This window comes from Lonchura striata, chromosome 5 (genome assembly GCF_046129695.1).
Source record: "Lonchura striata isolate bLonStr1 chromosome 5, bLonStr1.mat, whole genome shotgun sequence".
In the NCBI taxonomy this organism is placed as follows: Eukaryota; Metazoa; Chordata; class Aves; order Passeriformes; family Estrildidae; genus Lonchura; species Lonchura striata.
The window spans coordinates 58,142,692-58,167,300 of NC_134607.1; the positions used below are offsets into that span (position 1 = coordinate 58,142,692).

Here is a 24,609-nt window from a genome sequence, read left to right on the forward strand (position 1 = left end):
TTACCTCAAAACAGGAACAACTATCCTAGGAAATAGAACTGGTTTCCTGTCAGAAACTGGACTGATGCAGAGTAGGAAATGGGTTTCCAGTAGCTAGCTCATGTTCAGCAGGGCAGCGGCATTCCTTGGCACAAGGGGAAACAGAATTTACAGTCTACAGCCAAGTGCCATTTTCTTTATGTATATTTATTTTTCCATTGCTGGAAAAAATTGCTGGTGAGGAGTTTCTTTCAAAGACTTTAAAGGCCTCTCCTCTGGTGTAATCTACATCGAAGAGGTGCTATGAATGCAGCTGTAATGAGAAGCAGTGTGGTGACATGGCCCCTGCTACATGCAGTGATGGGACATAAACATGTGCCACTTCTGGATACCTGGGCATAACCACAGGCACCAGCCAGCCTTCCAGGCAGCAAGGGGATAAGCCCCACCTTCTTCACTCCCCCCAGTTACTTGATTCCAGGTCCACCTTAGCCACATACCATAGGTGACCCAAGGGAACAGCAGCAGTGGTTGTAGTTCCTTCCAGCCTTCTGTGCAGTATGCAAGAATTAAGGTCAACACAACACACACACACAACAATGAACTGGCAGATAAAGATATCAACACTCCTGTATTAAAGTGCAATTCAAAAAGTTATAAACATTCATGGTTGATTTTTTTTTAAATACAGAGTTGTTAGAATATCTCTAAGTCAGAAAAAGTGTCTATAGATAAGGAAACTTACTTCCCCCCATGTAAAACTGCTTTAGGAATTCATACTTTCAAGTTGTGCAAACCTGACTTGCAGGAGAGCCCTGCCATACAGGGAAGTAAGAGAGGAAACACTCCTTCCCCCTCCTTGTGAAGGTAGGGAGGCTGTAGGAAGTAGAGTCACCCTACATGTAAAAGACCACAAAGGTCTCCTCCAGACTAGAGACTCTTTTCAGAGTAGGTTTAACGGCACTATGTCCTAAGGAAAAAGGGTGTGGCTGAGCAGCCAGAGTCTCTGCAAGAGAGCCAAGTATTAGCAACTCCCACCCAGACAGCAGTTCCCAGCCGAGGGCACTGCACCTGTAAGCAACCAGCTCTGGCATTACAGTGCCCACCTGCCCACGCTGCTCAGATGTGGGCACATACAGCCTGGCTCCAGCAGCTGAAGGAAAAGATGAAGGCCAGTTTTCCCCTGTGGAGGTAGCACACAGCACAAGTTTGCTCAGCAGAGGGAGCCAGAGCTGTAGGACTTGTCTCCTGACAAAGCTAGTGCCAGGTCATCTGCCTAATGTAACACAATTTGCTCCAAGGCAGGCAGCCTCCTGTGCAGCGCTTGACTCCATTATGCTTGAGGAACGGCTGCTTTACATAGGATCATTACACAGATATGGGGCCTGCTTCGACAGGGAAAAGACAGACTGATCCTCAGGCCTGCCAGTCTATGAGCTCACTGCCCTGAGGCACACCTTTGTTTGCTTCTCGGTTCAATGGCTACAAAGACAGGTTGATTGAGACCCATCCCCTTCCCTCTTGGGAAGCCAAAGGCTTCAGCATCTCTTCGAATGCACTTCCCAAGGTCACAACCCCTCAACTGTTAGTCCAGAATGCCACACACTTCCAACACAATAGAGGATTTCAAAAGTCCCATCTCACACTGAACTGCCCTGGAATTTAAGGAAATTTAACACTTTTCTAGGGCACCTGAGGACCTATGCATGGAACCTCATAGCTCTCTACACCTTTCCACCTGGATGGTGCTTCAGAAGTCGAAAGTTTGGCATTCCAAGTTGTTTTACTCCAACAAGATCCCACAGCATTCATATTTTAGTCCTAGATTAGTCATGTGATAAGAGTTTAATAAGTCCATCTCTCTCCTCAAGCCAATGGCAGGGCAAAAGGTTAGTCCTTCGACCCCATGAGATAAAGCAAGTAAGTAGGAAAGTGCTGTTGTCCTGTCTTGTATTGCCACTGACTCAATGTTTAATGAGGGCAGGTGCTCAGCTGCCCAGCACTATATCTATTGTAGAGAAACAGAGATCTAGAGATACGCTAACTTGAGGGGTACTAACAGCCATGTTGTCTTCAGGGAGAGAGAATGTGGGAGGCTGGCTGCAATTTCCTTCTGCTAGTTGTTCTTCTTATCCTCAGGAGGTGTGTAAGGAGGTGGCTGATCCTGGAAAGAGATACAGTAGAGTCAACAAACATGCTTGTTTTATGACCAGCTCTTCCCAGGTATTCCCAGGCTTGGCTCACCAGAAATGAGTGCCCTGTGGTGAGCTACAGACAGAACCAAGTTCTATGGTTTAAGCTGTCATTTCATCACACCATTCCCTCTAGTATCAGCTATGTTCCATGACACACGCTGTCTCCATAACATTTCTAGGAAAAGTCCCCTCAAAACCAGGTAACACGGTCTACTGCAAATAGACCATTTAATCTGTTTTAAATGCCATTCTCCCTTCCCTTCCAGGCCTTTGTCCCTGTTGAAGCTCATAGCTCTGACCCAGCAGACAGAAAACCCTGGGCTGAGGGCCAGCTTTGCTGCTCCATCAGTCTCCAGCTTGCCAGAGCCAAGCAAGGCAGTGAGGGGCACAGCCAGACTGCCATGTACCAGATGGAGGCTACAGACAACCTAGTGGCTGCCACGGACTGAACAGTAAGAGACCTCCCTATCTCCATGCAGCCCAGAAAGAAAGCAAAACAGAAACCCACATGCCATTGTCCTTAAATGACCTATTATTCTTCTTTAACTCTCCTCATTTTCAGGCCCAGTGGATGCACAGAGCTCTGTGTTTTCTCTGTGCCCATGCAAGTCTGTTATGCCTTTAGGAGTAAGACAGGAAGTAAATGGCTATTAAGGGATCAATCTTAAAGGCCTTCCTCCTTTGCTGACTGAAAAATTCACCAGTCTTCCTCATGGGAGCCTCCCTCCCATAAAAACGCATACTTTCTGTACATGTTCAACATGTAGGTACACTAGACTTTGTAAGAAAGCAAAGCACCATCTCTGCTAGTGACAGAGGAGGAAGTAGGCACAAGAAGACCAGGCATGGTACTCACCATAGGCATGGTACTCACCATGGGCATGTACACGTTGTGTGGATTGGCAGGATTGTAATATGCACTGGAAGCTGCTTCCATGGCCTTACTGCCTCCTGGAAAGGAAGGAAAAGAAGCCACCTTAAATATCTAAGGCAGTGGTGCTAGCCCCAGAGCCTTCTCCCCAGTTTCACCTCTTCCAAGGAGGCAACAAAGGCCCAAGGAGCCAAGAGGAACTGCAGCAAGCTGGGTTAGAACTCAGAGCAGCTCAGGAAAGCTGGCTAGGGCTGACCACAAGCTGTGCAGGGCAAGGCAGAGCAGCTCCCTACAGAAGACTTGGAGCTCTTGCAACAACAGCTTCTCCACGCCATGCTGTGCCCATGCCACCCTCAGCCCAAGCCCCCAGGTACCAGATCTGCACCCAGACCCTGGCAACCACCCAGTCCCATTTACCTGGCATTCCTGGGCTCACCCAGGCTGGGGGAGCTGAGGGTCCTGCAGGAGGAGCCCCAGAGTAGGGTGGTGGAGGTGGCATGTACACGGGATTCATGTTTGGAAGTGGTGGGTAAATACCTGAAAAAGACAACACCAGGCTGATGCTTTGGACCACTGACCATGGGACAGAGAGCTCACAGGCCTGACAGCACATTAGCTGGGGATGAGAGTGGTGGTAAGGGAAGCTCTCAAAGCTTGGCAGGGATGCAGACAGCAGAGATTTGATAATTTGCTAATGCCTGTCATGTCAGCAGGCAATAATTCTCTACCAAACAGCAGCACAATTTGCAAACCACATTTTCATATAGCGACACATGGGTGTAATCAACATGTGACTTGACTTCTGCAAGGACAAGGATCCTTGATGAAGACAAAACTACAGCAACCCTCACAGTAACCCTCACCACACCACTGTCATTTCTTCACAGCTAACATCAGACAGAGTCATCATTACACAACTTCCAAACCTGGAGTCTGGGGGTACGGATATGCCATGGGCTGTGGAGCGGGGCCGTAGGCATTCGCTGGAGGTGGTGCATAGGGATAAGTTCCGTCTGGGGGCGGAGGCGCAGCGTAGCCTCCCGGCACAGGCGAGTAGCCCCCGGGCGCAGGCGGGACGGGTGCATATCCTCCGGGAACAGGGGTGTAGCCATAGCCAGGGTTCTGCAGAGGAACGCCACTGGAAGCTAAGGAACACACGTTTAGTAAGCCAGACATCTTTTCTTAAAACTAAATGTAGAGAATAAAATTAAAATAGTCTTGTTAATGCACCACTGTTTCCCCTTATGTAGATTCACTATATACTCCTGGCATAGTACTGTGCCTGAAAAACATTAACACAGAGTGCTGAAGGAAACCAGCTGCAAAAATACAACCTCAGAGGTCCCAGTCCCACCATAGAGCTCCCACTGCTTGAAGAAAAGACCACTCTAAAGCAAGTAGCAGTACAGCATGTTTTCATTTTTTTAATGTACTTTTGTTCTGAAAACAAGTACCTTTAAAACACACATTTTTTAAAAAGAAAACTTATCAGAAAAAAAGTTCTTATTCCTCCATTCGAAAATTTTAAAAATAAATTGTTTTTTAAAACCTATTTTTCCCCTCTCCAAATGTGCATGCTAGCTTTCCCCATCTTATTGCACTATTTTAGAACTGAGCTGAGAGTAACTAAATGAAGCAATTTTCACCATCACATATTTCAATTTTTTCTAGTACGAATAAGGTTCCATAGAAAAAGGTGGTCCATCTCAGAAGCCTAAACCCCAGAACATTCTGACTGCACAAAGAACTAAGATGAAATAAAGAAAAAAGAATTGAAAGGGAAACCAAAAGTTCCCCCGGAAAGAAAAAAAAATAAAGCTTTGCAATGGAAGAAGGCCTAGAGTACCCCTCTTGCCATGAAGTTCAGAAAGAGCACAATTTGCTTACTAGCTCAGCCAACCATGGGGGAACCACAGGATCTGAAAATCCCTTACCACTAGAAGCAGCTTTCAACATCAGCTGTCCAAACTCAATGGCTCCTCCACTGTTGAAAGTCAGTTTAAATGTCCCCTGCCCTTCCCAGCCACCTAGGAGAGAGAATTAGAATTGAATCCAAGACAGCAAAAATGTTTATACTTCAATTATTTTTTTATTTTTTATTTCAAAACTCTTTTGCATCCTATTACCAGGAAGAAAGAGTCATGGCACTGCTATCAGATGTCCCCCAAAATAGTATCTCAAGAGAATCAGGAATTTATTTTTTTACCCTTTGAAAGGTATAGTCATGTAGAAGCAGCCTACTCTAGATACAAGGCTGTTTTGTTCTTTTCTGAAAGGTTTAATGGAACCTAATAAACAACAATGTAAACATGGAACATTCATTTCACTAAGGATATTAACTGAAAGCCCTCAGATGAGGTTTTATTGATATTCTCAGTGAACTACAGATCCAGATCTGCAACTCAAGCTAGGATTTAAATCAAATGCAACATCTTTAATCTCATTGACACATAGAAGCTCAGAGAGATTATTAAATGCTGAGGTATAATAGCAATTCCCCAGGGGAAAAAAAATCAAGTAGGCAATGTCTTGCAAGGCAAGTAAGAGTGCTTTGTTTTCCTAGGGCTATTTGGCATTTGGTGTTTTTTTGGGTGGAAGGTGCTTTGAGATTTGGCATTTTTAACAAAAAAATATGTGTCATTTAAATATAAGATTTGTTTTCCTTGTCTAACAATGAATTTAGTATCAAGAGGATACTAGTATCTTGGGGACAAAGTAGAAATAAAGTATAGAAATATAACAAAAGAGTCCATCATGGATAAAGTCATTCCTTTGAAGATTCACCTCTATAAAATCACTGTCTTAGTATGTCTTCAGCCCAAGAAAGTGGGCTGATCCACAATCCCCAGATGACCCAGTCACTTTAAAATATCATTACAAACAGAAAACAAAAAGAATAAACACTTCAGGTGCCATGAAAATGTACATGAAAGGGCTGAAGAGGGAAGAAATTTGAACCAATCTGTGTTTATCTTTTGCAATTCCCCATGTTTGGTCATAAACACTTCTGTTAAGTGCTACTGTGGTTTCATGATCAAATTGGGATCAAAGCTGAATCAATGATGGACAGCAGACTCCCAGATCCATGCAAACCATACCCAAGGGGCTCCTGACTTCCCAAAAACAAAAAGTGGTTGTTAATTCTAATTCTGTGTATCAATAGTATGGACTGGTGCCTTGGTCACCTGAAAGGGTAACCCTTTCAGGTCAAAGAAAGGACGAAAACAAGCACAATGAGAAAGTGAGTAAACATGATACACAAAGCAAGACAAAAGTTAAAGAATTACACAAAAGTCATCCTGGGAAAGTCAGTCCCTGGCCTGAGGACAGGAAGTAACATGGCAGCAGTGCCCTAAAGTGCAGGAGAGGGGAGTTAGCCCAGCGTGGACACAACAGCTATACCACCACAGCTACTCTGCCATTCCTGCACACATAAGCTGGTCTGGTGTTCAGCAGAAATGGCCTTGTGACGCCTGGGAAGAGCTCAATCTACAAAGCACTGGCACGTACCTCCAGCCTCAGCCTGGATCTGGCCTTTGATGTAATTGGCAGAGAAAACAGGCTGCTCAATCGAACATCCTTTCACCAAATAGAATGGCATCATAAAGGACAGCATAGGATCCTTGCCCTTGGACACAAAGATCACCTGCAAGACAGTAGGGAATGCTTCTGAATTACCTGAATTCAATAGAGTGATGATAGAGCTCTCATCCTATCAGCATCCAAAAAGAGGGTAACTTAAACTCTAGTATGAGTGTCCATTGAATTATTTCACAGCTTTAACACTGGGGATCCCCAACAAATTTGACAGCACATGACTCACTAACCTGAGGCATGTACATGCTAAAATAATAAACCACTTAAAACACACCTGCTCATTTACAGAGTTTTACTGTTCTGCTTTTTAAGGATAATCTATGAGAGTTTGCAAAGTATGTATAATTGACTGACACATAATATGAAATATATTCTCTAGACAGTGATTTCCAGGACTACATGTGCCTTTGTAGGTGACTGGGATCATGGCATAGGTATGAACTATCCCATTTCCACCTTTCCCTCCCCTACATAGTGCTGTTAGTGGTCCCTTCCACAACAAAAATCCCTTCTGTCATCAGCTAGGTTTCTGGTTTAAAGTTACAAGATCCCTTGATAAAGAAGCAACCCTGCTAGCATCAGACTTACCCTGTAAGGGGTGAGATACAGCGTTCCTTTTTTGGTGCCTTTGAAGATTTCAGGCTTGCCTGTCACGTCACTGAAGGAGAGCTCCACATCTTTGCACTGTTTGAGGACACTGCAGGAAGAAATCAGAGAGACTGGAGAGACAAACTTAGTAACAGCTCTGACACATACCCTCATCACACAGGGAAGGGAATAGCACAGCAAAACTCTGAATATTATCCTGAAGTCTTACTGTGGGCCCCTGCCGTTTTGACTTCAAACAGAGAGGGATGATTTATGCGGACTGGAAGAATTCATCCTTTCATCTCAGACAAGCTCCTCCTTCAACAAGGGCTTTAATATACAGGGTGGTTTCTATCTCCAAAGGTGTCAGACTGAGGAATTCCACTCTACACACAGACCCTCAGGCCAAAGATCAGGGCACAGAAAGGGCTGAGCTGTCAGAACCATCCCCTTGATACCAAGGTATAATCTCGGAGCAATCCTCCCTCCCCAGTTCATGCTCAAATCAAGTCCACTGCACTGGAAAATAGCACAGCTGTGACACCACACCCACTGTGCAAACTGGGGAAGTGGCTGCACTGAAACCCTCACTGCTGACCCTGCCTCACGTGATTTAAGCAGCTTTTGCAGTAAGTAGTACCATGTTAAGGAATGAAGCAATGAGTTAGCAATGTCAGCAATAAAGGTATTATTGGATATCTATGGGAACATTAGCAGAGTTTCCTAGTGACACAAACCCAGATGAGAATTTTGAACACTGCAGGGTCAGGGGCATAGAGTTGCATGAAAAATTAAGTACATTTTCGGAAAAAAAGGAGTCATCTTGGGAAAGCACATCACCGAGTCTACAGTGCAGATCTAAGCATACCACAGTAAGAAAAATCTGCAGAATAAACAAAAGAACCTTGAGGGTGATAAACCTTCAGCGTGTTACAGTGGCAGAAGACTCCAAGGTGCTTTATCGTTCAAGAGCATGAAAAACAAAGTGACAAAACCCTAAACCAACACAAGCCTGAACTGGCTGTATCTAAAATAATCCTTATGAATTCTGCTCAGCATACTGCAGAAGTCAAATAAAATCAGGAAACCCTGCAATTGTTTGGGGAAGGGAGGAATCTTCAAGGCCACCATACAGAATAACAACCAAATGCCCTATAGTCTCAGGTAGTTTGCTCTTTAGGGAAGAGAAGAACATTGTACATGTATATGTAAAATGTAGCTACCCAAGAATGAAGACTAGTGAAAAGTCTAGCTTTGACGAGGAAAAACAACCTGACCAAGAAATTCTACTGGGACACTACTTCATAGCTGAGCTAGATGGAGATTCTCAGACTGGCTGGAAGGGACAGATTTATGAGACAACAGAGCTCTTTCCATTTCCAAAATGCAAGGGGGAAACATATACTAAGCTAAATACAACTAACATTTTGACAGCTTTAATCTTACCAGAACACTCCCTCAGTCATGTCTTGTAGCTGCATTTCACATAATTTTACCTCACTGGAAAGAATTCCTATGCAGTCATTGTAATGTTTACTGCTTTGCAGCTACTCACACAAGCAAATAACATGCAGCCACCACCACAGAGAGTGATTAGGCTGCTGAACCGGTCTGCACCTGCATGCCTGTCCAGGGCTGTCACGGGAGGCTGCGCACCCTACGGAGCCACACTGCCCTCACTTGTGACTGAGCAGCACCTCAAAGAATGTATGGTTTTATGATCTCAAGCCAGTGTTAAGGCTTGGAAGGGATTTTAAAGATTACCTGGTCCCAGCCTCCCTGCCATGGCCATGACCACCTTCCACTAGATCAGTTTGTTCAAGGCATTATCCAATCCAGCTTTGAACACTGTCCAGGCTGGGGCATCCATAGCTCACTTGGGCAACCCGTTCCAGTGCCTCACCACCCTCAGAGTAAAGAATGTCCTCCTAATGTGTAGCCTGAATTTCCCTTCTTTCAGCTTGTTCCCATTACTCCTTGTCCTAGCACTGCAGCTCCTGATGAAGGGTCCCTCTGTGCCGCCCCTCTAGGTCCCATTCGGATACTGGAAGGCTGCAACGAGGTCTCCACACTTCCTGACTGAAGTATTAGGAATCAGCTCCAAACTCAACACAAGATGGAGCATAACTTTCGAGTGTAATTTTCTTCTTGATCACCAGACCCAAACCAACTCCTCTGATCCTTTTACTTCGATCCTTTACTGGGCCTCGGGTTTCTAGGAGTTCTCTTGCCAGGATGCTGGGAGCACCCAAACACGACCAAACTTAAGCCTAAATCTGTTATGCTGGTCTGTCAATCCCCGCTTGGGCGTCGAGCAGCCGGCTGTACTTCCATGAAGAGGTGCTTCTCCACGCAGAGCAACTTTGAATTCAAGTTCCTTACTTACCAATTCAAGTGATCAAGCCTCCTACCTTAAACAGTCTCTGCCTCACTGGAGTCACTAAGTGTATGACCTTAAAAAACACCCAATTCCTCAACTTGTAGTACAAATTATGTCAGCCACAGTCTTCATCCAGGACGCCCGATGGAGCGGCTTTAAGGACCCCGCGGTGAAGGGGGCAGCTCTAACCAGCCAAGCTTGCTCCCGCTGCCCGCCCCAGCCCGTCCCCACCCTGCCGGGGAGCCCTTCAGTAACGCAGAGCCAGGCCTGCGCGGCCGGGCAGGAGACGGGCGTCGGTCCAGCGGGAACCTCCCACCACCGGGCCCCGCCGTCCCGGCCCTGATGAGGGCACAGGGGGTGAGAACAACCCACCCGGCGCCGCGGCCCCCCGGTACCTCTCGGCATTGGGGATGACGACACCGCCCTCCTGCGAATGGTTCCTGTTCAGCGCCATCTTTGCCCCGCCGGCCCCGCCCCTGACCGGCTGCGCTGGTGACGTCACACCCCGCGCGGCCCCGCCCCTGACCGGCTGCGGTGGTGACGTCACACCCCGCGCGGCCCCGCCCCTGACCGGTGACGGTAGTGACGTCACACCCGCGCGGCCCCGCCCCCCGCGGCGTTCGCGGCCGGCGGCGCGCGCGGCGGAAGTGAGAGGGCGCGAGGCGGAAGCGGGCGGCGCTCGGTCGGTTTAATGGCCGCCGGCGGCGGAGGGACGCTCTGAGGGGCGGCCCGCACAGCGAACCACAGACACTGGTGCCTACGCGGAGCCCTGCTCGCTCCTCTGGCTCTCTCTGCTCAGTGCAACCACGCCTGTTCGCTGCCGTGGTTGCCTCAGTGGAAGTTGTCCAGGATTTGCCGTGCTTAGCAAAGTTTCTCTGGCGGACGGCTTATCTGCTGAACAGCTTCTGAGCCTCCGAATGCGCTGGGTGGGCATCTCTGGCATAAGGTTTAGACTCTTCCCCTCTGCAGCATCACTCGGGATCTCTTAGGGGAAGAGCTGACTTGCTGTGGTCATCCTGGAAGTCAGCTGGTGGCGCTGGATTCAGACTTTCCCCAGCTTATCCATTCACAGAGACTTCTTTCCAATAGTATGTCCCGTTGTCATGCCACGTGGGATTTTTTTTTTTTTGTAAACTTTCTGGTAGGTACACGGGACATAGGACATTGGCATGAGCAGATGGCAGTGAGGAGTACCTGAGCTTGTTTTTCTTAGCAAGCTTTTATGGATCCTTTAGTAGTAGTCTATGATCCAACAAGAAATTACAGAGCAGGGTGTAAAAAACACGTTATTACAAAGAAATAAAAATTCCTAAACCTATAGGGCAAAACACACAACCTTGTCTTTGAAATCCACATTACAGGCAAAGGAAAGTCTCTCTTGTATTGCATGGGTCTGCTTTGCTTTCTTTAAGCAGGGCAGCATTGTGTCTCTGCCCTAACCCTTAGTTGGGCCCAAAAGTCATAAATGTTACTATTCTGTAGCCCAGGGTGAAGGTGATGGGACTGGCTTCGTGCTTCAGTGCTGTGAAGAAGCAGAACCCTGGCAGTGTCTTTGCTGAGGTTCACGTCTTTGATGTCCTTGGGCAGAGGAGGGCTGGTTGTGTGGCAGGATGGGTGCCAGCGTGGCAAGGCTCCATGGTATGGCTGCTGGCACCAGTGACAAGGCTCCTGGTCCCTGCAGGACTGAGGAGGCTTAGTGCAGGGGAAGGGTGTGCAAGGCTGCACGCACACACTGCATACAGGAACACCAGGAGCTGTGAACATGGGTGGTGAAAGGAAGTGCTGGTATGGCCCTCACATCCTAGTGGTGCTGAGAATGGCTGATTTGTGTGGACAGGTGGGAATGAGAGTGAAGAGAACCCTTGCTTTGCAGTGACAGCACCAGAGAAAGCCACAAGATGGACATACGCTCCTGACAGTTTTGCTAAGGCTTGGAGAACCCTATTGCCAGCCCTGGCCCCCATATAGCTCCGTCAACCAACATCAAGTTTGACTTGAGTCCTCCTCTGCTGCTTGTTTGCTGTTTTCTTCTTCCTTCCCCCAGTGCCAGCCTTTCCAACCCCCACCCCAAGTCCCTGCACTTCCCCCATGGTGCTGCCATGCCAGGCCATGGCATTCCACACATGCGTTTTAAGCGCGGATGGCAGCTCTCCTGGAGGGGGACAGCCCCTGCCAGCCATGTGACACGCAGAGACAGGCAGACACTGCCGAACTCAGGACATCTCTGGGCTTCTCCTCTCCTTCCTTCTGCCCAGACAGCCCTGACTGTCCCCTCACTCAGGGACACCCAGAAAACAGCTGACACACCAGCTAAACACAAGCATGTGGTCTTCAGTGAAGCTGTGCCTCTTTCTGCTCACAGGTCTTTACCGTCCCTCCCCATCCCCTCCAGGGAAAGGTAAAACAACAGCTTCTCAACAGGACACGAAAGCACATTGTTAAGAAGGCGTGAGAGCTTGGGAGAGGGAGGAAACAGCCTAGAGAAGAGGAATATTCAAATACTTGGAGAAATGAAGGAGAGACTTAAAGGATAAAAAACAGAGAGAGTGGGACAGGGAAAGAAAGGAAGGAAGAAAGCTATGGAGGGCTAAAAGGGAATGAGGACAAAAGCACAGGAGTGGAGGAGGACATAGGACAGTAACAGAGCAGAGGAACGGCACTGCTACAGTAGCAAATGCAGCCATTTCAATGAGGAGAATGAGGAAGAGGTATCTCTTGTGCCCCCACCCTGGCCCAGTGCTTCTCAATCCATGGCTGTTTGCACTCCTCCAAGATGCCCAAGGTGCTATGCCAAGTGGAGCTGTCCCTGGGGGAGGTCCCAGCAGGGAACCCCTGTGGCACTGTCTTCCCAGTGCTCGTACAGCCGAGGGACCATCTTGTGGGGAAGGGTTTGGCCAGGACCTGCTCAGTGCTGCTGGAGAGAGACCACTGCAGTGGGGGATTGCAGCAGGGGATGGGGTGACTCCATGAGCTGGGGTGACCCCTGCACAGATTGGTCTGATCTGCACAGACTCAAATGCCTGGCATGCTTGAAGGTAAAAGCATGGCTTTTGACCTTCGTGCTGGGCAGGGCAAATGCACCCTCTGCAGCAGGAACACATTTTTTCCCCCTGGGTTTTACTTCTTTTGGAAAATATATCCATTTTCCCCAAGTACTTTGATTCTTCTCAAACAGATGCTATAGGCCAAGAACTAATTCTGTCTCCTCCCACCAGTCACTTGCTCTGAACTACAAAACGTGCCAGTCTTCTCTCATCTACCCTGTTCCAAGCTGCCATTTCCCCTTGGGAAGCCGCAGCAAGAAAAGGGGATAAAATGCCAGGCCACCATGCCCTCAGACCAACCAGCTGCCTTTACACCCATGGAAGATCCAAGAGAAATCTCTGCTGACATCTCTTGAAACATGCATGCATTGACTCCACCATTTCTCCGAGTCTCTCCTTGCCATGTCTCCAAGTGATAAAAACAGGACTACAGCATGCCCCACACCTCCCCCCTCCAAAATCCATGCCTCTAGAAATCCTTCCCCCCAAGCACTATTTACCCCAGGCAAGATACAGAGCTGAGACACAGAAACGAGAGAAAGGAAGCTGACGGACAGTCCACTGTGCAAAAACCAAACTGAGAACGGGACACTCTGGGAAGGATGGGGGAGATGCCCTTGTCCCTCTCTGGCACACAGGGAGGCACATGCACGCCCGCACACACTCACACTTGCATCCTCTCACTCCCACGGAGGATGTGCCACATGCTTCAGAGACAGGCCCATGGTTGAGTCAAGGGTAGCAGGGGTGGGTTGTCTATCCAGAGTCACCAGGAGACCGTGGAGGGGGAAGGTCTTTCACAGGTTACTTTCGTGGTTTTCCTCTGTCTCAACAGTCATGGGGGGCAGCCCTCCATTGTCATTCAGCCTTTTGGCCCTGTAGGTCTCATAGTGGATGTTGTGGGTCACTTCTTTTAGGTCCTGAAGGTGGGTCCTGCAGGGTACAAAGTGGGTTGGGAAAGAGGATATGTTAGCCAATATCAGCACAGTAAGTATTATCCTTCTGATGATAGTTTTATTCCCCAAAATAAATGGAAGATTTTTTCAGTCAGTCAGTTTAGCTAATTATTGTTAGCCCTCTTTCTGCATGGGTGGATAGCATGGGTGCCATGATACACAACTGAGAGCTAGAGTATCAGCATTTGAGAACACACAGGCAGGATGCAGGACATAGACTGAAATTCCTGGCTATGCTTGACAGTGCTCTGCCCTTCTCTCACCTATGCCACTGGCACAGCCACTGGCCATCCTGGTGTGTCAGAGCAGACTGGGGCTTATCTGAAGCAGCGGTGAGGCAAGGAAGCATCAGGAGGTGTATCAGGTTCACTGCAGATCATAAACTGCAGAACATTGCTGTGAGCATCATCTCTAACCTCTATACACAGCCTGGGGGCTTGGATTGTTATAGTCTTTGTGATGATCATTTGGGTAGGATGTTTTTACTGAAAGACTTCGGAAAAGCACCTCTGCTGCAGAAGGTATTACAAAACAAAAAGAAGAAAGTAGGGTGATGTCAAAGCATTGTACCTGGCCAAATGTCTCAATAGCACCATACCCACAAGTGGAACGAGTCAAAGTGCTTTGGTTTTGAACTGTGTTTCTGGTATTTTCTTATTTTTTGTGCTGTTTTTGTAGGGAAGAGAGATGACCCTGGATCTACAGCTCTCCTGCAGAATTTGTGCTGAAGCAACTTCATGAAACAGAGTAGAAATAACACAGGACAATGAAAGCTAATGAAATATGAAGCTTTTCACTTCTAGCTCATATGTTCCAGCACATCCTTCAACCTGGAAGGAAACACAGTCTAGGATGTGGTAGTGACCTCTTTATTACTGACCCATTGTCAGCAGCACATAAAAGTTTTTGAAACCTTAATGGGATTTTTTAAAAAACTCCCTTAGTGCAGGTTTTTGCAGCCTTGAGAGGGTAGTAGTATACTGCTTTTCTCCAGGCATCCAGCTCATACATGAAAACTAGCACCTCCCTGACATAGTGGTCATGTCACTAAGAGAGGCACCAGAATATCTACCCTTTAACTCAGTCCAACTCTACACCACATAAGCTTTCACTGCCTGAAATTTACTTTATTTCCCTTTTAGTATGGGCCATTTCATTCTGACTGGATCTCAGGAAGACTCCCAGCTTGTCAAGAGCAAACTGGTGCATGACCATGACCTTACCTGATGACAAAATCTCGAAGTAGGGCAAATTCACAGTGATTGAGGTTTTCCACTGAAAAGAAAGCAAGCAATTGTTACATTTGATATTTTCCATAGCTCCTTTGTGGTTATAGAGCATGGGAAAGTCACTGCCATGGGGGCAGGTTCCAAGTGGGTAGAGCTTGCATACTTCAGAAAGGAGAGTTGTCTGAACGCCACACTGTCGAGCATAGAGGAGACACACTAAGGGATGCTGAGCATTACACAGGAATTTTCATTTGAAAACCAAGGCAACCTCCAGAGCTTAGCTTCACACACCATGGTGTTCAGAGTGGCTCCAGCTTCTGCCAGGTGGTGACAGTGGCACCATATTGACCATGGCAGTTCCCTCCTGGCACAGCTATTTGAGAATTCTCCTTTTGCTTGGCTTCAAGCAGTTTGTCACAAATGGGATGGGAAGGTAGCCACAGGACATGCTACCTGGACCCTTGTCTATTACTGTGATCTGCAGACAATACTTTCAGCTCCCATAAGCAAGAGGTTTTTTACCTTCAATGATTCCCCAAGGTGTTTTCCTGCCCAGGACTCTTTTGCCATTCACTTGGTACTCCTTGTCACTGCCCACTACTGCAAAGGGCATGCTTTCCTGCTGGGGAGAGACACGTGGAAAGATCCATTGAACCCATTCCAGAGACCAGCACCACCATGGTTCCCCATCCACCTTTCCATGTCTCAGCTCAACAAACACAAGGCCCTTTCCAAGAGGACAGATTCTTCAGAAAAAAACTTCACTGGCTGTCCTTTTCACCCCTCAGTGCTATTCCTAGAATTCTGGGCTCTTGCTTTCCAGGTGTCCTTGCACCCCAACAAACTTAGTGGGTAGCTTGCAGCAGTGCCAAGGGCTCCAGAGCAGGGGCAGAGCTTTTCTGCACCTACCTCCAGCATTTCTGAGGGGGATGACCATAGAAGTACCTTAGCATAACCAACAGAGGGTCTGTCAGCCCAGATCTGCTCATGTGGATAATTCGAGGTGACTATTTCTTGCCATATTCGTAGGTCTTTACAATAGAAAGATGGGACTCAAAATCCTTCCCCATAAGCCACATGAACATGCATCAAGTTTAATGGCTGAGATTGTACTGAGGAAAGCCAAAAATGGAGTAAGTGTGCAGATTTCCTGGGAAGTAGAACCATAGGTGAAGCTACTGGGGACTCGCATATCTCTAAGCACAGGGAGAAACTATCTTTTTCCAGAGGACAGAGTGCAGAGGACTGCGATCCATAGGGCTGTGCAGATGCTCCTAGGTTTACTCTGCTTTAAAGATATCCCTGGAAAGAGACTGCAATTACCACAGGAATGGAGATTAAAAAGCAGTTTATTTCTTATGTGTGAGGGCAATGATGCTGAAGTGCAGAACAAAATGTGATGCCCTCCTCATCCACCCTTCCCCTCCCACAATAAAATGTTTCCTACCCTGATTTTGTCGTTCTCTGTTTTATCCTCCAAGTCCTCATCAAATTCTTTCTGGGGATAAAACTCGATCCCATTTACTTCTAGTTCCTTGCGCACCTAATCAGAGAGACATTTTGGAGCACAAAGCAGCACAAACCCGAAGGGAAGGCAGTTGGCAAGGCCAGGCAAACACATCTGGGACATCCTTCCAGTGGGCAGAAGCTGGAGGGATTGTCCCAAGGAACTGCACAGTAAAGTGAGGACACAAGGCAGCAATGGTGAGTCTTTCTCCCAACCTCAGTTACTTGTCTGGCTCTCCAGTTCCCATGACAGAACATATCACAAGATGTCACAAGGATACACACATTCCTTCCTTCTCTAACAGATGCCCCCAGGGATATAAACAGCTGCATTTTTAGGACTTAACCCACTAATCCAGCATTGGACTCTGTGCATACCCTGGGGTTGTGCAATTGCACTGCAATCCCAGGAAGAAGGATACCATTCATTTCTCCCACCTCCAAGCCAGGGCAGGGAAGGATCTCATTCAGAAGAAGAGATACTCACTCTTTGTTTGAATTCAGTTTTCTCCTCCAAGGTCATGGTGTCAGCCTTAGCAATAACTGGGATGATGTTCACCACCTTGCTGAGATGTTTCATGAACTCCAGGTCCAAAGGCCGCAAGCTGCAGCCCAAGAAGGAACAAGATGAAAGGGGTCAATTTTACCCTCCTCGCCTTTAATCCTAATGACTGTCCAAACATCAGGACACCAGTGAACCCTCCCTTGTACATACCTTGCTTGCTGCCACCATGTTCTCATCTCCTTCCTCCCATCCATTCTGCCCTCTCCCAAAAAACACAGTGGCATTTCTCCTGCTCTTCTAATCTTAGACCCTTTCAAACCTCACAGCTCCCAAAGTTAGGCTAAACAGTGCCCAGTCCTGCTGGCAGGATCCCTGGATCCATGTCAGAGGTGTGGCAGTGTAGGGTATATATCTGGCACAGAGGTACCAAGGGCTGGAGAAAGGACAAGGGACTGTGTACATACGAGTGTCCCGTAGGGGAGATGAAGTAGAGGCAGCAGTGCACACGTGTGTCTGGAATTCGTTTCTTCCTTGCAATATTCACCTCCTCTTTCAAAAACTTTTCATATTGCTCGTTGATGTATTTCTCAATAGGCTCCCAGCTGTTGAAGTGGGAGAAAGAGATGAATAGACAGGTACAAATCTCCTCATGTTCCTGCCTACAGTGTTCTCATCTCTGAGGGCAAAGCAGTCTCAGGCATAAAAAAAAATCCACCTGAAGCATCTTGCCATCAGCACAGATGATTAAGAGTTCCTGTGCATTCACCATGTAATATGTGCATACCCCCCAATCACACACACAGACCCATGGTTTCACTGTCCCATGGCTCCATTACCAGCTCCCAAGTGCAACAAGATCCCAGATGCTTTCAAGGGCCAAGCAGATGACAATCACTCATATACCATCTTAACTTCGGCCCTTTCTGGGACACAAGGCCTTTACCTTGTAAAACTCACCAGTTCTCATTGTTGATCTGGTCCCCAAATCCTGGTGTGTCAATCACTGTCAGCTTCATTTTCACACCACCTTCTTCAATGACTGAGGGAGAAATTGCAAACAGTCATACTCCTCCCTGGGGACTTGCTCTCTCATGAGCCATGTCTTTGTGTCCCACACACAAGGGAACAAGAGAGCTCTGCCCTCATCCCTGCCCAGCAAGCATAACCAGACCAGCTTGTGTCATGCCTCAACAGTTATGACCCTCATTTCCATGTCTGACTCCAAATTTTGGTAATATCTACACAAAAGCTACCTTACACCACTCTGCCAAAGGAAAATGGATTTGTGCTCAGTATTACCTACTCTAACACAACTTCTCCCCTCTAACACATCATCCTGAATCCGAGATGATGCTCATTACCCTGCACCACTGTAGGAGTTATGCTGATGCTTTGTGAGGAGCTGTGCACTACCAGGCTTGGGATGGGACCCAACAATGCAACTTGTGTAGCTTATTAAATGTAACTGCAGATGAAAATTACTTACAGCAAGGCTTAATCCACAACTGCAGACTAATGTCTTAGGTGATGAAATCTCTCTAACTATTTGTCTACCCCTCACTTTTGGCTGTGGCATCAGAGGCATTCCAGTTTAAGAAAAATCTTGGCTGTCTCTGAGGCCATCTAAAACTGTCCTTTAGCTTCCTATGGAGAAAGGGCTGCCTTATACCAAAGAATTATTTGTGTAGACTGCTGCAATCTTCTGCAAAACTATGCTGAGGCATCAGTATTGCTTCCACCCCAGCAGCCTGGCTCTTACCATGCCCAATAGCTTTGATCTCCACTGTCTTGGGGATCTTCTCCTCCCGGTTCCAGCCTGAAGATTTGCGGCTCACCTGGGATTTGAAGAGGGTGTTTACCAGTGTTGACTTTCCCAGTCCGCTCTGACCTGAGGATTGCAGAGAGGAAGCTTGTGACATTTGCCACAGCCTGGTGATGACAGCAGGCCCAAATAACAGAGCCAGGCTGGCAGGGGAAGGGGCTGGAGGTGTCTCCTTGCCTTGTTCGGGCTCTGTTTTCCCTCAGAGCAACTTTTGTCTGCGCCCTCATGCCCTCCCCGCAGGGCTTGCTCTCCCACCTGGTCTCAGGGGACAGTCCCTGGCCATGGTTCCCAGTCCCTCAGCTGGTCTCTGCCTACCTACAACCATGATGTTGAAGTCGAAACCTGTCTTCATGGTTTTCTTGCGCATCTGCTCAATTATGGTGTCAATACCAATGTAGCCCAGCAAGCTGGTGTTGATGCCCATGGGCTTCATTGGTACGACTGGCTTTTGTCGCGGCTCTGGGACCAGCTCAGACATGGCTGCTTCGTTTTTGCTCTCCACTGGTCCTGCATGGGGACAAAGATTGAAAAATCATCACTGAGGTGTAACAACAGCCTCCTTGCTGAACTGTCACAGGGGCTGAGGGCAGCCTTTTCAAGGGCTATTGAGAATAACTGAAAGTCAAGATTCTAGTGGTAAGGCTCATCATGGAGCAACATCTGCTTGAGTTTCTAGCACACTCTTCTATGTCCCACTCCAGATGAGGAGGTGAAGTGAGGTTCACTGAGAATGCAGTGTATTGATGGCTACCTCCAAACAGCAGGAGCAGGGGCAGCAAGGCTGGCTGGGCTGATAATCAGGTACCCAAAGCTCTGGGTGTTGTCTCCTTATATTTGTCTCCCAGCTCTCAACAGGATCACCAATGTTTTGCCCCTCCAAATTCACCATAAAATTTGCAATGGAACAGACTTTAAAAAATTATGTGTCAAGTCCTGGCATTGAAACAGAGTTTGGGATGTACCACGAGGACTTGCATGTTGGCCCTTGCCAGGGGTGGCTGCATTACTGGCTGTGGTGCACTGGCTGAGTTCCTCAGAGGAAGACAGTGGTGGAAGTGAAAGCATGGCCATAATCTCTATGCTTGCCTCCCACCCACAGACCAATGTTTTTTGTCAAACTCAAGAAACTAATCATCATGATCAGAAAATTAATTATCTGCCTCTTTCCCTCCTCATCTCTGCTTCCTCATGTCTTCCATGCAAAACAATCGGGTAAAAAGAAAACCCCGAGGGCTTTCCAACCTCCCTGACCCTTTTTTGGGTGATGGCACACATTGCTAGGGGCAGACCTCATCCATTTATCTCTGTCTCATTAGTGAGTAGCTCCCACCCGCTGGGAGGAAGCGGAGGTTGGGAGAGGACAGGGCATGGAAGAAAAGCTCTAATTGGTGGGGAAGGCAGGCGTGAGGGATGAATCTGGAAAGGAAGATTAAGGGGATAGGAATCAAATACCTTTCATATACAAGCCAGCTGCAAGCTAGAGGTTCTCCCACTTGACTCCCATGTTTTGTCTCATTAGAAGGTTATTTTTCCAGGATAGATACAGAATACATTTTTACTTGGTAAGTACTTCATTTGTTTTGGATGCCACTTCAGTTCAAGTATCTTAGACCAAATTATCCCTTTCCATCATTCTGGCAGTTTTTTTCCTCCATGTATCAGAATCCACTGGCAGCAGAAAAGGACATGAGCAGCTAGGCAGGCAACTGCCATTTGGTGGTGACATATGCCCCTCTTCACAAGGAAAATGAGTCAGAAGTCACCAAACTGGTGAGATTGATGGCACCAGTCTGGGGTCCCTGTGACAGCTTAGTCAAGCCAGGCAGAGACAGACTGAGAAGAGGTCAGAAAGATTTTGTTCAAGGACAGAGTTAGGCTCGGTGGCTGAAAGGGAACTCTGCCTGGCACTCCCACATAAAAGCTCCAGTGCTGACACAAGGGCTGCTCTACACAGTGAAGATTTTACATTTTTTATAAGCTGTAATATCCCACTATTATGTGCTAAGGAAAGACCTTGTGGAAGGGCCACCCTTGGCAGAGAGACAGGTGCCTCCACCCAGCTCCTTTTCACTGCTTGGGAAGTCTTTTATATTAAATGGGGAGAAGAAGTTTTCCCCTGTGTGAGACAACGGTAGCACAGGCACTCATGTACCCACTCATGTGGGTAACATCTGAAGGCTCTTGTGCCACCTCTGTTCCACCTTGCCCACACAGGAGAGGTCCATGGGAGGACGGCCCCCCCTCCTGCTTTTCCCCACTGCACCCTGGACTATCATCATCCTCTCCTGAAGCAGTGAGCAGCACCCTGGGGGAAGCAGAGCACGAGATGGACCATTGGCTTGAGTTAAACTGGCAATTTGGAGCACCTCATGCTGCCAGGCAGCTGCTGGAGGAGGCAGCCTGCCATGCCAAGTGCTTCTCAGCTGCAATTCTCTCTCACACCCATCACAACTAGTATGTGCCTTTCCTGCTGACAAAGCATCCCTTGAGGTTCCCATTGTCTTTTTTCAGATTTATCAAAGCTGATGTGAGCCAGGAAAGCCCATCTCTCTGGTACAGCACAGGGGGCCAGGCCAGCCAGTTCTGCACCCTACCCTTCATTCGTCCTCTCCCAGGCTGCCCACATCACTGTGTCATGGTTGTGTGGCTGTGCCGTGTCCCTTATGCTGCTGCAGCATTCTCCATATACACCCCACACAGCCCTGCTGGGATCCTACCTAGCCCTAAGAATGGGAGAAGAGAGAGAGAAATGGAACAATGAGGGAATTAGGGACAGGGGGCTGTGGGCCCAGTGAGGCACTTGGCTACTGGAGAAATGGGGGCAAATAAACTCCAAAGGTGGAAGGGAACAGGTCAAGATAGGAAGAAAGCCTAGCTGCGCAGCTTCATGGGATGGGTGCAGAACATGGGCCATGTGGGCTGTGACCCTTTCACTGCCTAGGTAGTAGCTTTTCCTCAGGGAATCTGTTACTGTCTCCTTTATTCCTTCAACATTTGTTCTTATACAGGGAGAAGGAAGGAGGGAATTTTCTGTCATCCTCAAGGCTCACTAAGAGGTTCATAACTCATCCCTCAGTCTCACCAAGGAAAGCCTTGCCCAGAGCCAGTAGATGTTGCTAACTGCTGTGGACATCATAATACAAGACCATTCCTTTGCAAGCTTCACTGTTGGAGCCAGGAGCTTGCAGTGACTAGGGCAGATGTTTCAGATTCAGGTTCTTGGGCAGCTATAGAAAACCCTGAGACCAGGAGAAAAGATTTCCCAAAGTCTCCTTAAATATATTTCCTAGATTTTATATCAGAACATTCAAGGTGTCAGGATAAGCCACCTACTTTTCTCCTCTAGGCCACTTGACGCCTTCTCTGTGTGGGGTTCCTTCCCATACAGCCTTAGGCAGGGAAGTCCCCATTTTGCAGAAATTTTCCCAGGGCTCATCTTTCTGCATATGACTTTTGACCTTTTGCCTCCTACAGGTGAATTCAAGGAGCCAGCTGTGGAACAGCCTAGTGCTGGGGTGTGCAAAACCAGGACCAGAACTGTAAGAGGCACCTTGAGACATGAAACATGCCTGCCTCTTCTCCTGGGAGTGGCTCTGTTTTATGTGCACTAAAGCTAATGGTGCTAGGAAGGCTCCTGACACACTGAGTGGCTGGTCAAGGGGTGGCATTCTGTGTCCTGGGCACATCCCGTGGCCCTCGCAGCTGTCCCCTGTAATGAATGCGTTAGAGGGCACTACAGCCAGTATGGCTAGCAAAGGTTAACCACTTACCATCTGCTGTTTGCAAGGCCTCCCTTTTCCTTGCTGCTTTGTTCTCTGTGCTAAGAGAAGCTCATTTAAGAGGGCTGTAGCTGGTGATACCACCCTGCTGCCCAGATCCGATATGAGGTGGCCCTGGGCTGGGCATTTAGGGAATAATATCTGGCTCACAGGAGATGCTCCATGTGACTGGATCAAGGGAAGGCATAGCTTTTGAGGCAGGGACAGGAAGAACCAGAATGAATGCCCAGAGAGGTCCCCATTGTCCCAATTAGCTCCTGCTTCTGATACCCATTGAGCCACCCCAGAACCTCTTCCTGGAAGGCCAGCATACGTGGCCAGCAGCAGACACCACTACTGCAGCTCACCCTTCATGCTCTGATGTTCGCAGGACTTGTGTGGGGACAGAGGTGGCCCTGCAGGACCCCTGGGGGCTCAGGTAGTGGGGACCAACATCTACTATGTCCTGATAACCCAGATACAGTCGCATCCCCTCCCCCTGCCTTCCCATCCTTTGTCTGGCAAGAGGGAGGGAGAGCTGCACACAGTGCTCACCACAAACCAGCTTCCAGCAAGGAAAAGCTATTTAACCCCCACAAAACACATGGATGGCCTTGCTGCAGCTCTCCTCCAGTGTAGCATGAGGTTGTCCCTCTGCAGCTGGAGGCAGTGATCCTCACACACATCTCACCCCAGCCCCTTCTACCCATACGGTCCTGGACCCACAGTCCCACTCCCTGTAGATATGGAACAGGGAGGAGGGATGAGTTCAAAACCTGAACCTGCAGATCTGAAGGTGACTGGCAGAAGCAGGCCCTCAAAGGGGCCAGGATGCCAGGTTCCTAGTAAAGAAAGCAAGCAGCTACTCCAGTAGTACAGCCTCCCTGGAGCTCATGGGCATCATGGGCTCCTTGCTTCAGATCTGCAGAGGTGCTGGACTGAGCATCTCTCCACTAAAAAAATACCTTTCCCTACTCAGTTCCTATGATGACCCCAGGGCATGTCTTTCTGCTGTGCAGGGCAATAGCTGAGCCCCACCGCCGGATGTACTGCCTGACCTCAGAGCACAGAACAGAACCATTCTTCTTACCAGATCATTTTGCCTGGCTTGAAGATCATCCCAGTCCTCTGGGCTGCTGCAGCCTTCCTGACAGCAACCTTTCTTCCCCTCAGCACTCTGCAAAGAGCTTGGGCAAAAGCCCAGCTTGCAGTGAAATCTAGGGCAGCATGTGCTGAAGACTCTCTGGAGATGCAAAATCTGGAGGTGAAGGAGCTGGACACATCCCCAGCCCAGCCACCACAGCCCCAGCTATGCCCTTGGTGCTGCTCTCCAGCTCTACAGTCTGGAGATACAGTCCTGTATCCCAGTTCACCCCTTGAGTGGCACAGCTATATCACAAGGCAGGAGGATGCTGAGCACCCCTGGACCGTGGTAGCCACACCACCACAGCTGCCTGTGCCCCTGCTCACATGCCTGCTGGCTCCTGTGCAGATGCCCAGGGAGAGAGAGGCACAGGACATCCCCACTGCCTGTCACTGGCAAGGGACAAGCCAGGTGCTGAGGAGCTTGTGGACACTCCCCAGCTGGATTATCCCTTCCTTTCAAAGCAGTGCCTGGCTCTAGCTACTCTGCATCAGCACCACAACCAGCCCTGCTCCTTCTTCATACAAAACTGCTGCCACCAAAAAAAAAAAAAAACCAAAAAAAACACCAGAGGAAAGACAAAAGAGAGAAAGACCGATTTCTCCCACTGCCCTCCGGGGTTATCCTTCCTCCATGCCCAGAGCTGGGCAGCGTGGGGGCACGGGGGAGGATGCCTGCGCAAAAAGCCCCAGCGGTGTCCCTCTGGCGTTGCCCAGCCCTGCCAAGCCCGGAGCATCCTACCTTTGAACATGAAGCTTCCTTTGTCTCCGAATCCTCTCCCAAGGGGGTGGGTCTCCCCCCACTTTTCTAGCCTGACGCTGATGAAGCAGCACGGTGAACTACAAAGCTCCACTTGCTTTTACCTTTGTCTTTCTTCCCTGTGTCCTCTTCTCCCCCTTTCTCCTTCCCTTCCTTCTCCAGTGGCTATTTCAGCAGAGCGGGGATGCTGGTGCTGCTCCTGCTGCCATCGTCATGTGACCTGAATATTAAACATCTCCGCAAAATCTCCCCCCGCGCACCCTCCCCCGGCTCCAT

The 24,609-nt window shown here is 48.4% G+C and overlaps 2 protein-coding genes across 4 annotated transcripts; both read right to left on the reverse strand.

The window, feature by feature from the left end:
• Positions 1–584: 584 nt before the first annotated feature.
• On the reverse strand, positions 585–10,129 carry WBP2NL (WBP2 N-terminal like). The gene is made up of 8 exons (XM_021552743.2): positions 10,006–10,129; positions 7,231–7,339; positions 6,556–6,691; positions 4,980–5,072; positions 3,972–4,190; positions 3,463–3,582; positions 3,049–3,125; positions 585–2,143 (listed from the first exon to the last, which is right to left on the reverse strand). The coding sequence occupies exons 1-8, from the start codon at positions 10,062–10,064 to the stop codon at positions 2,096–2,098; spliced, it is 861 nt and encodes a 286-aa protein (XP_021408418.1). The 5' UTR covers positions 10,065–10,129; the 3' UTR covers positions 585–2,095.
• A 3,066-nt stretch (positions 10,130–13,195) lies between these two features.
• SEPTIN3 (septin 3) lies at positions 13,196–24,609 on the reverse strand. Of its 3 annotated transcripts, none has more exons than XM_021552717.3 (10): positions 24,438–24,609; positions 18,988–19,179; positions 18,610–18,738; positions 17,808–17,889; positions 17,315–17,452; positions 16,833–16,950; positions 16,287–16,382; positions 15,362–15,461; positions 14,834–14,885; positions 13,196–13,587 (listed from the first exon to the last, which is right to left on the reverse strand). In XM_021552717.3, exons 2-10 carry the CDS (start codon positions 19,148–19,150, stop codon positions 13,452–13,454), a joined length of 1,014 nt encoding a protein of 337 aa, XP_021408392.1. In that variant the 5' UTR covers positions 19,151–19,179; positions 24,438–24,609; the 3' UTR covers positions 13,196–13,451. The 3 variants fall into 3 exon arrangements, with proteins under 3 accessions (XP_021408392.1, XP_021408391.1, XP_021408390.1); XM_021552716.3 differs by having other exon boundaries at positions 15,362–15,458; positions 24,316–24,609; XM_021552715.3 differs by having other exon boundaries at positions 24,316–24,609.

Bases quoted from the DNA above. Each gene is read 5' to 3' on its own strand.
- SEPTIN3 (XM_021552715.3), bottom strand. The intron at 18,739-18,987 runs GTAGGCAGAGAC...TGCAATCCTCAG, and splicing joins CTTCAACATCATGGTTGTAG to GTCAGAGCGGACTGGGAAAG. The intron at 17,890-18,609 runs GTAAGAGCCAGG...TTTCTCCCTCAG, and splicing joins GATCAAAGCTATTGGGCATG to TCATTGAAGAAGGTGGTGTG.
- WBP2NL (XM_021552743.2), bottom strand. From the start codon at position 10,064: ATGGCGCTGAACAGGAACCATTCGCAGGAGGGCGGTGTCGTCATCCCC. The intron at 5,073-6,555 runs GTACGTGCCAGT...TCTCTCTCCTAG, and splicing joins GATCCAGGCTGAGGCTGGAG to GTGGCTGGGAAGGGCAGGGG. The intron at 4,191-4,979 runs GTAAGGGATTTT...TGTGTTCCTTAG, and splicing joins GTTGAAAGCTGCTTCTAGTG to CTTCCAGTGGCGTTCCTCTG.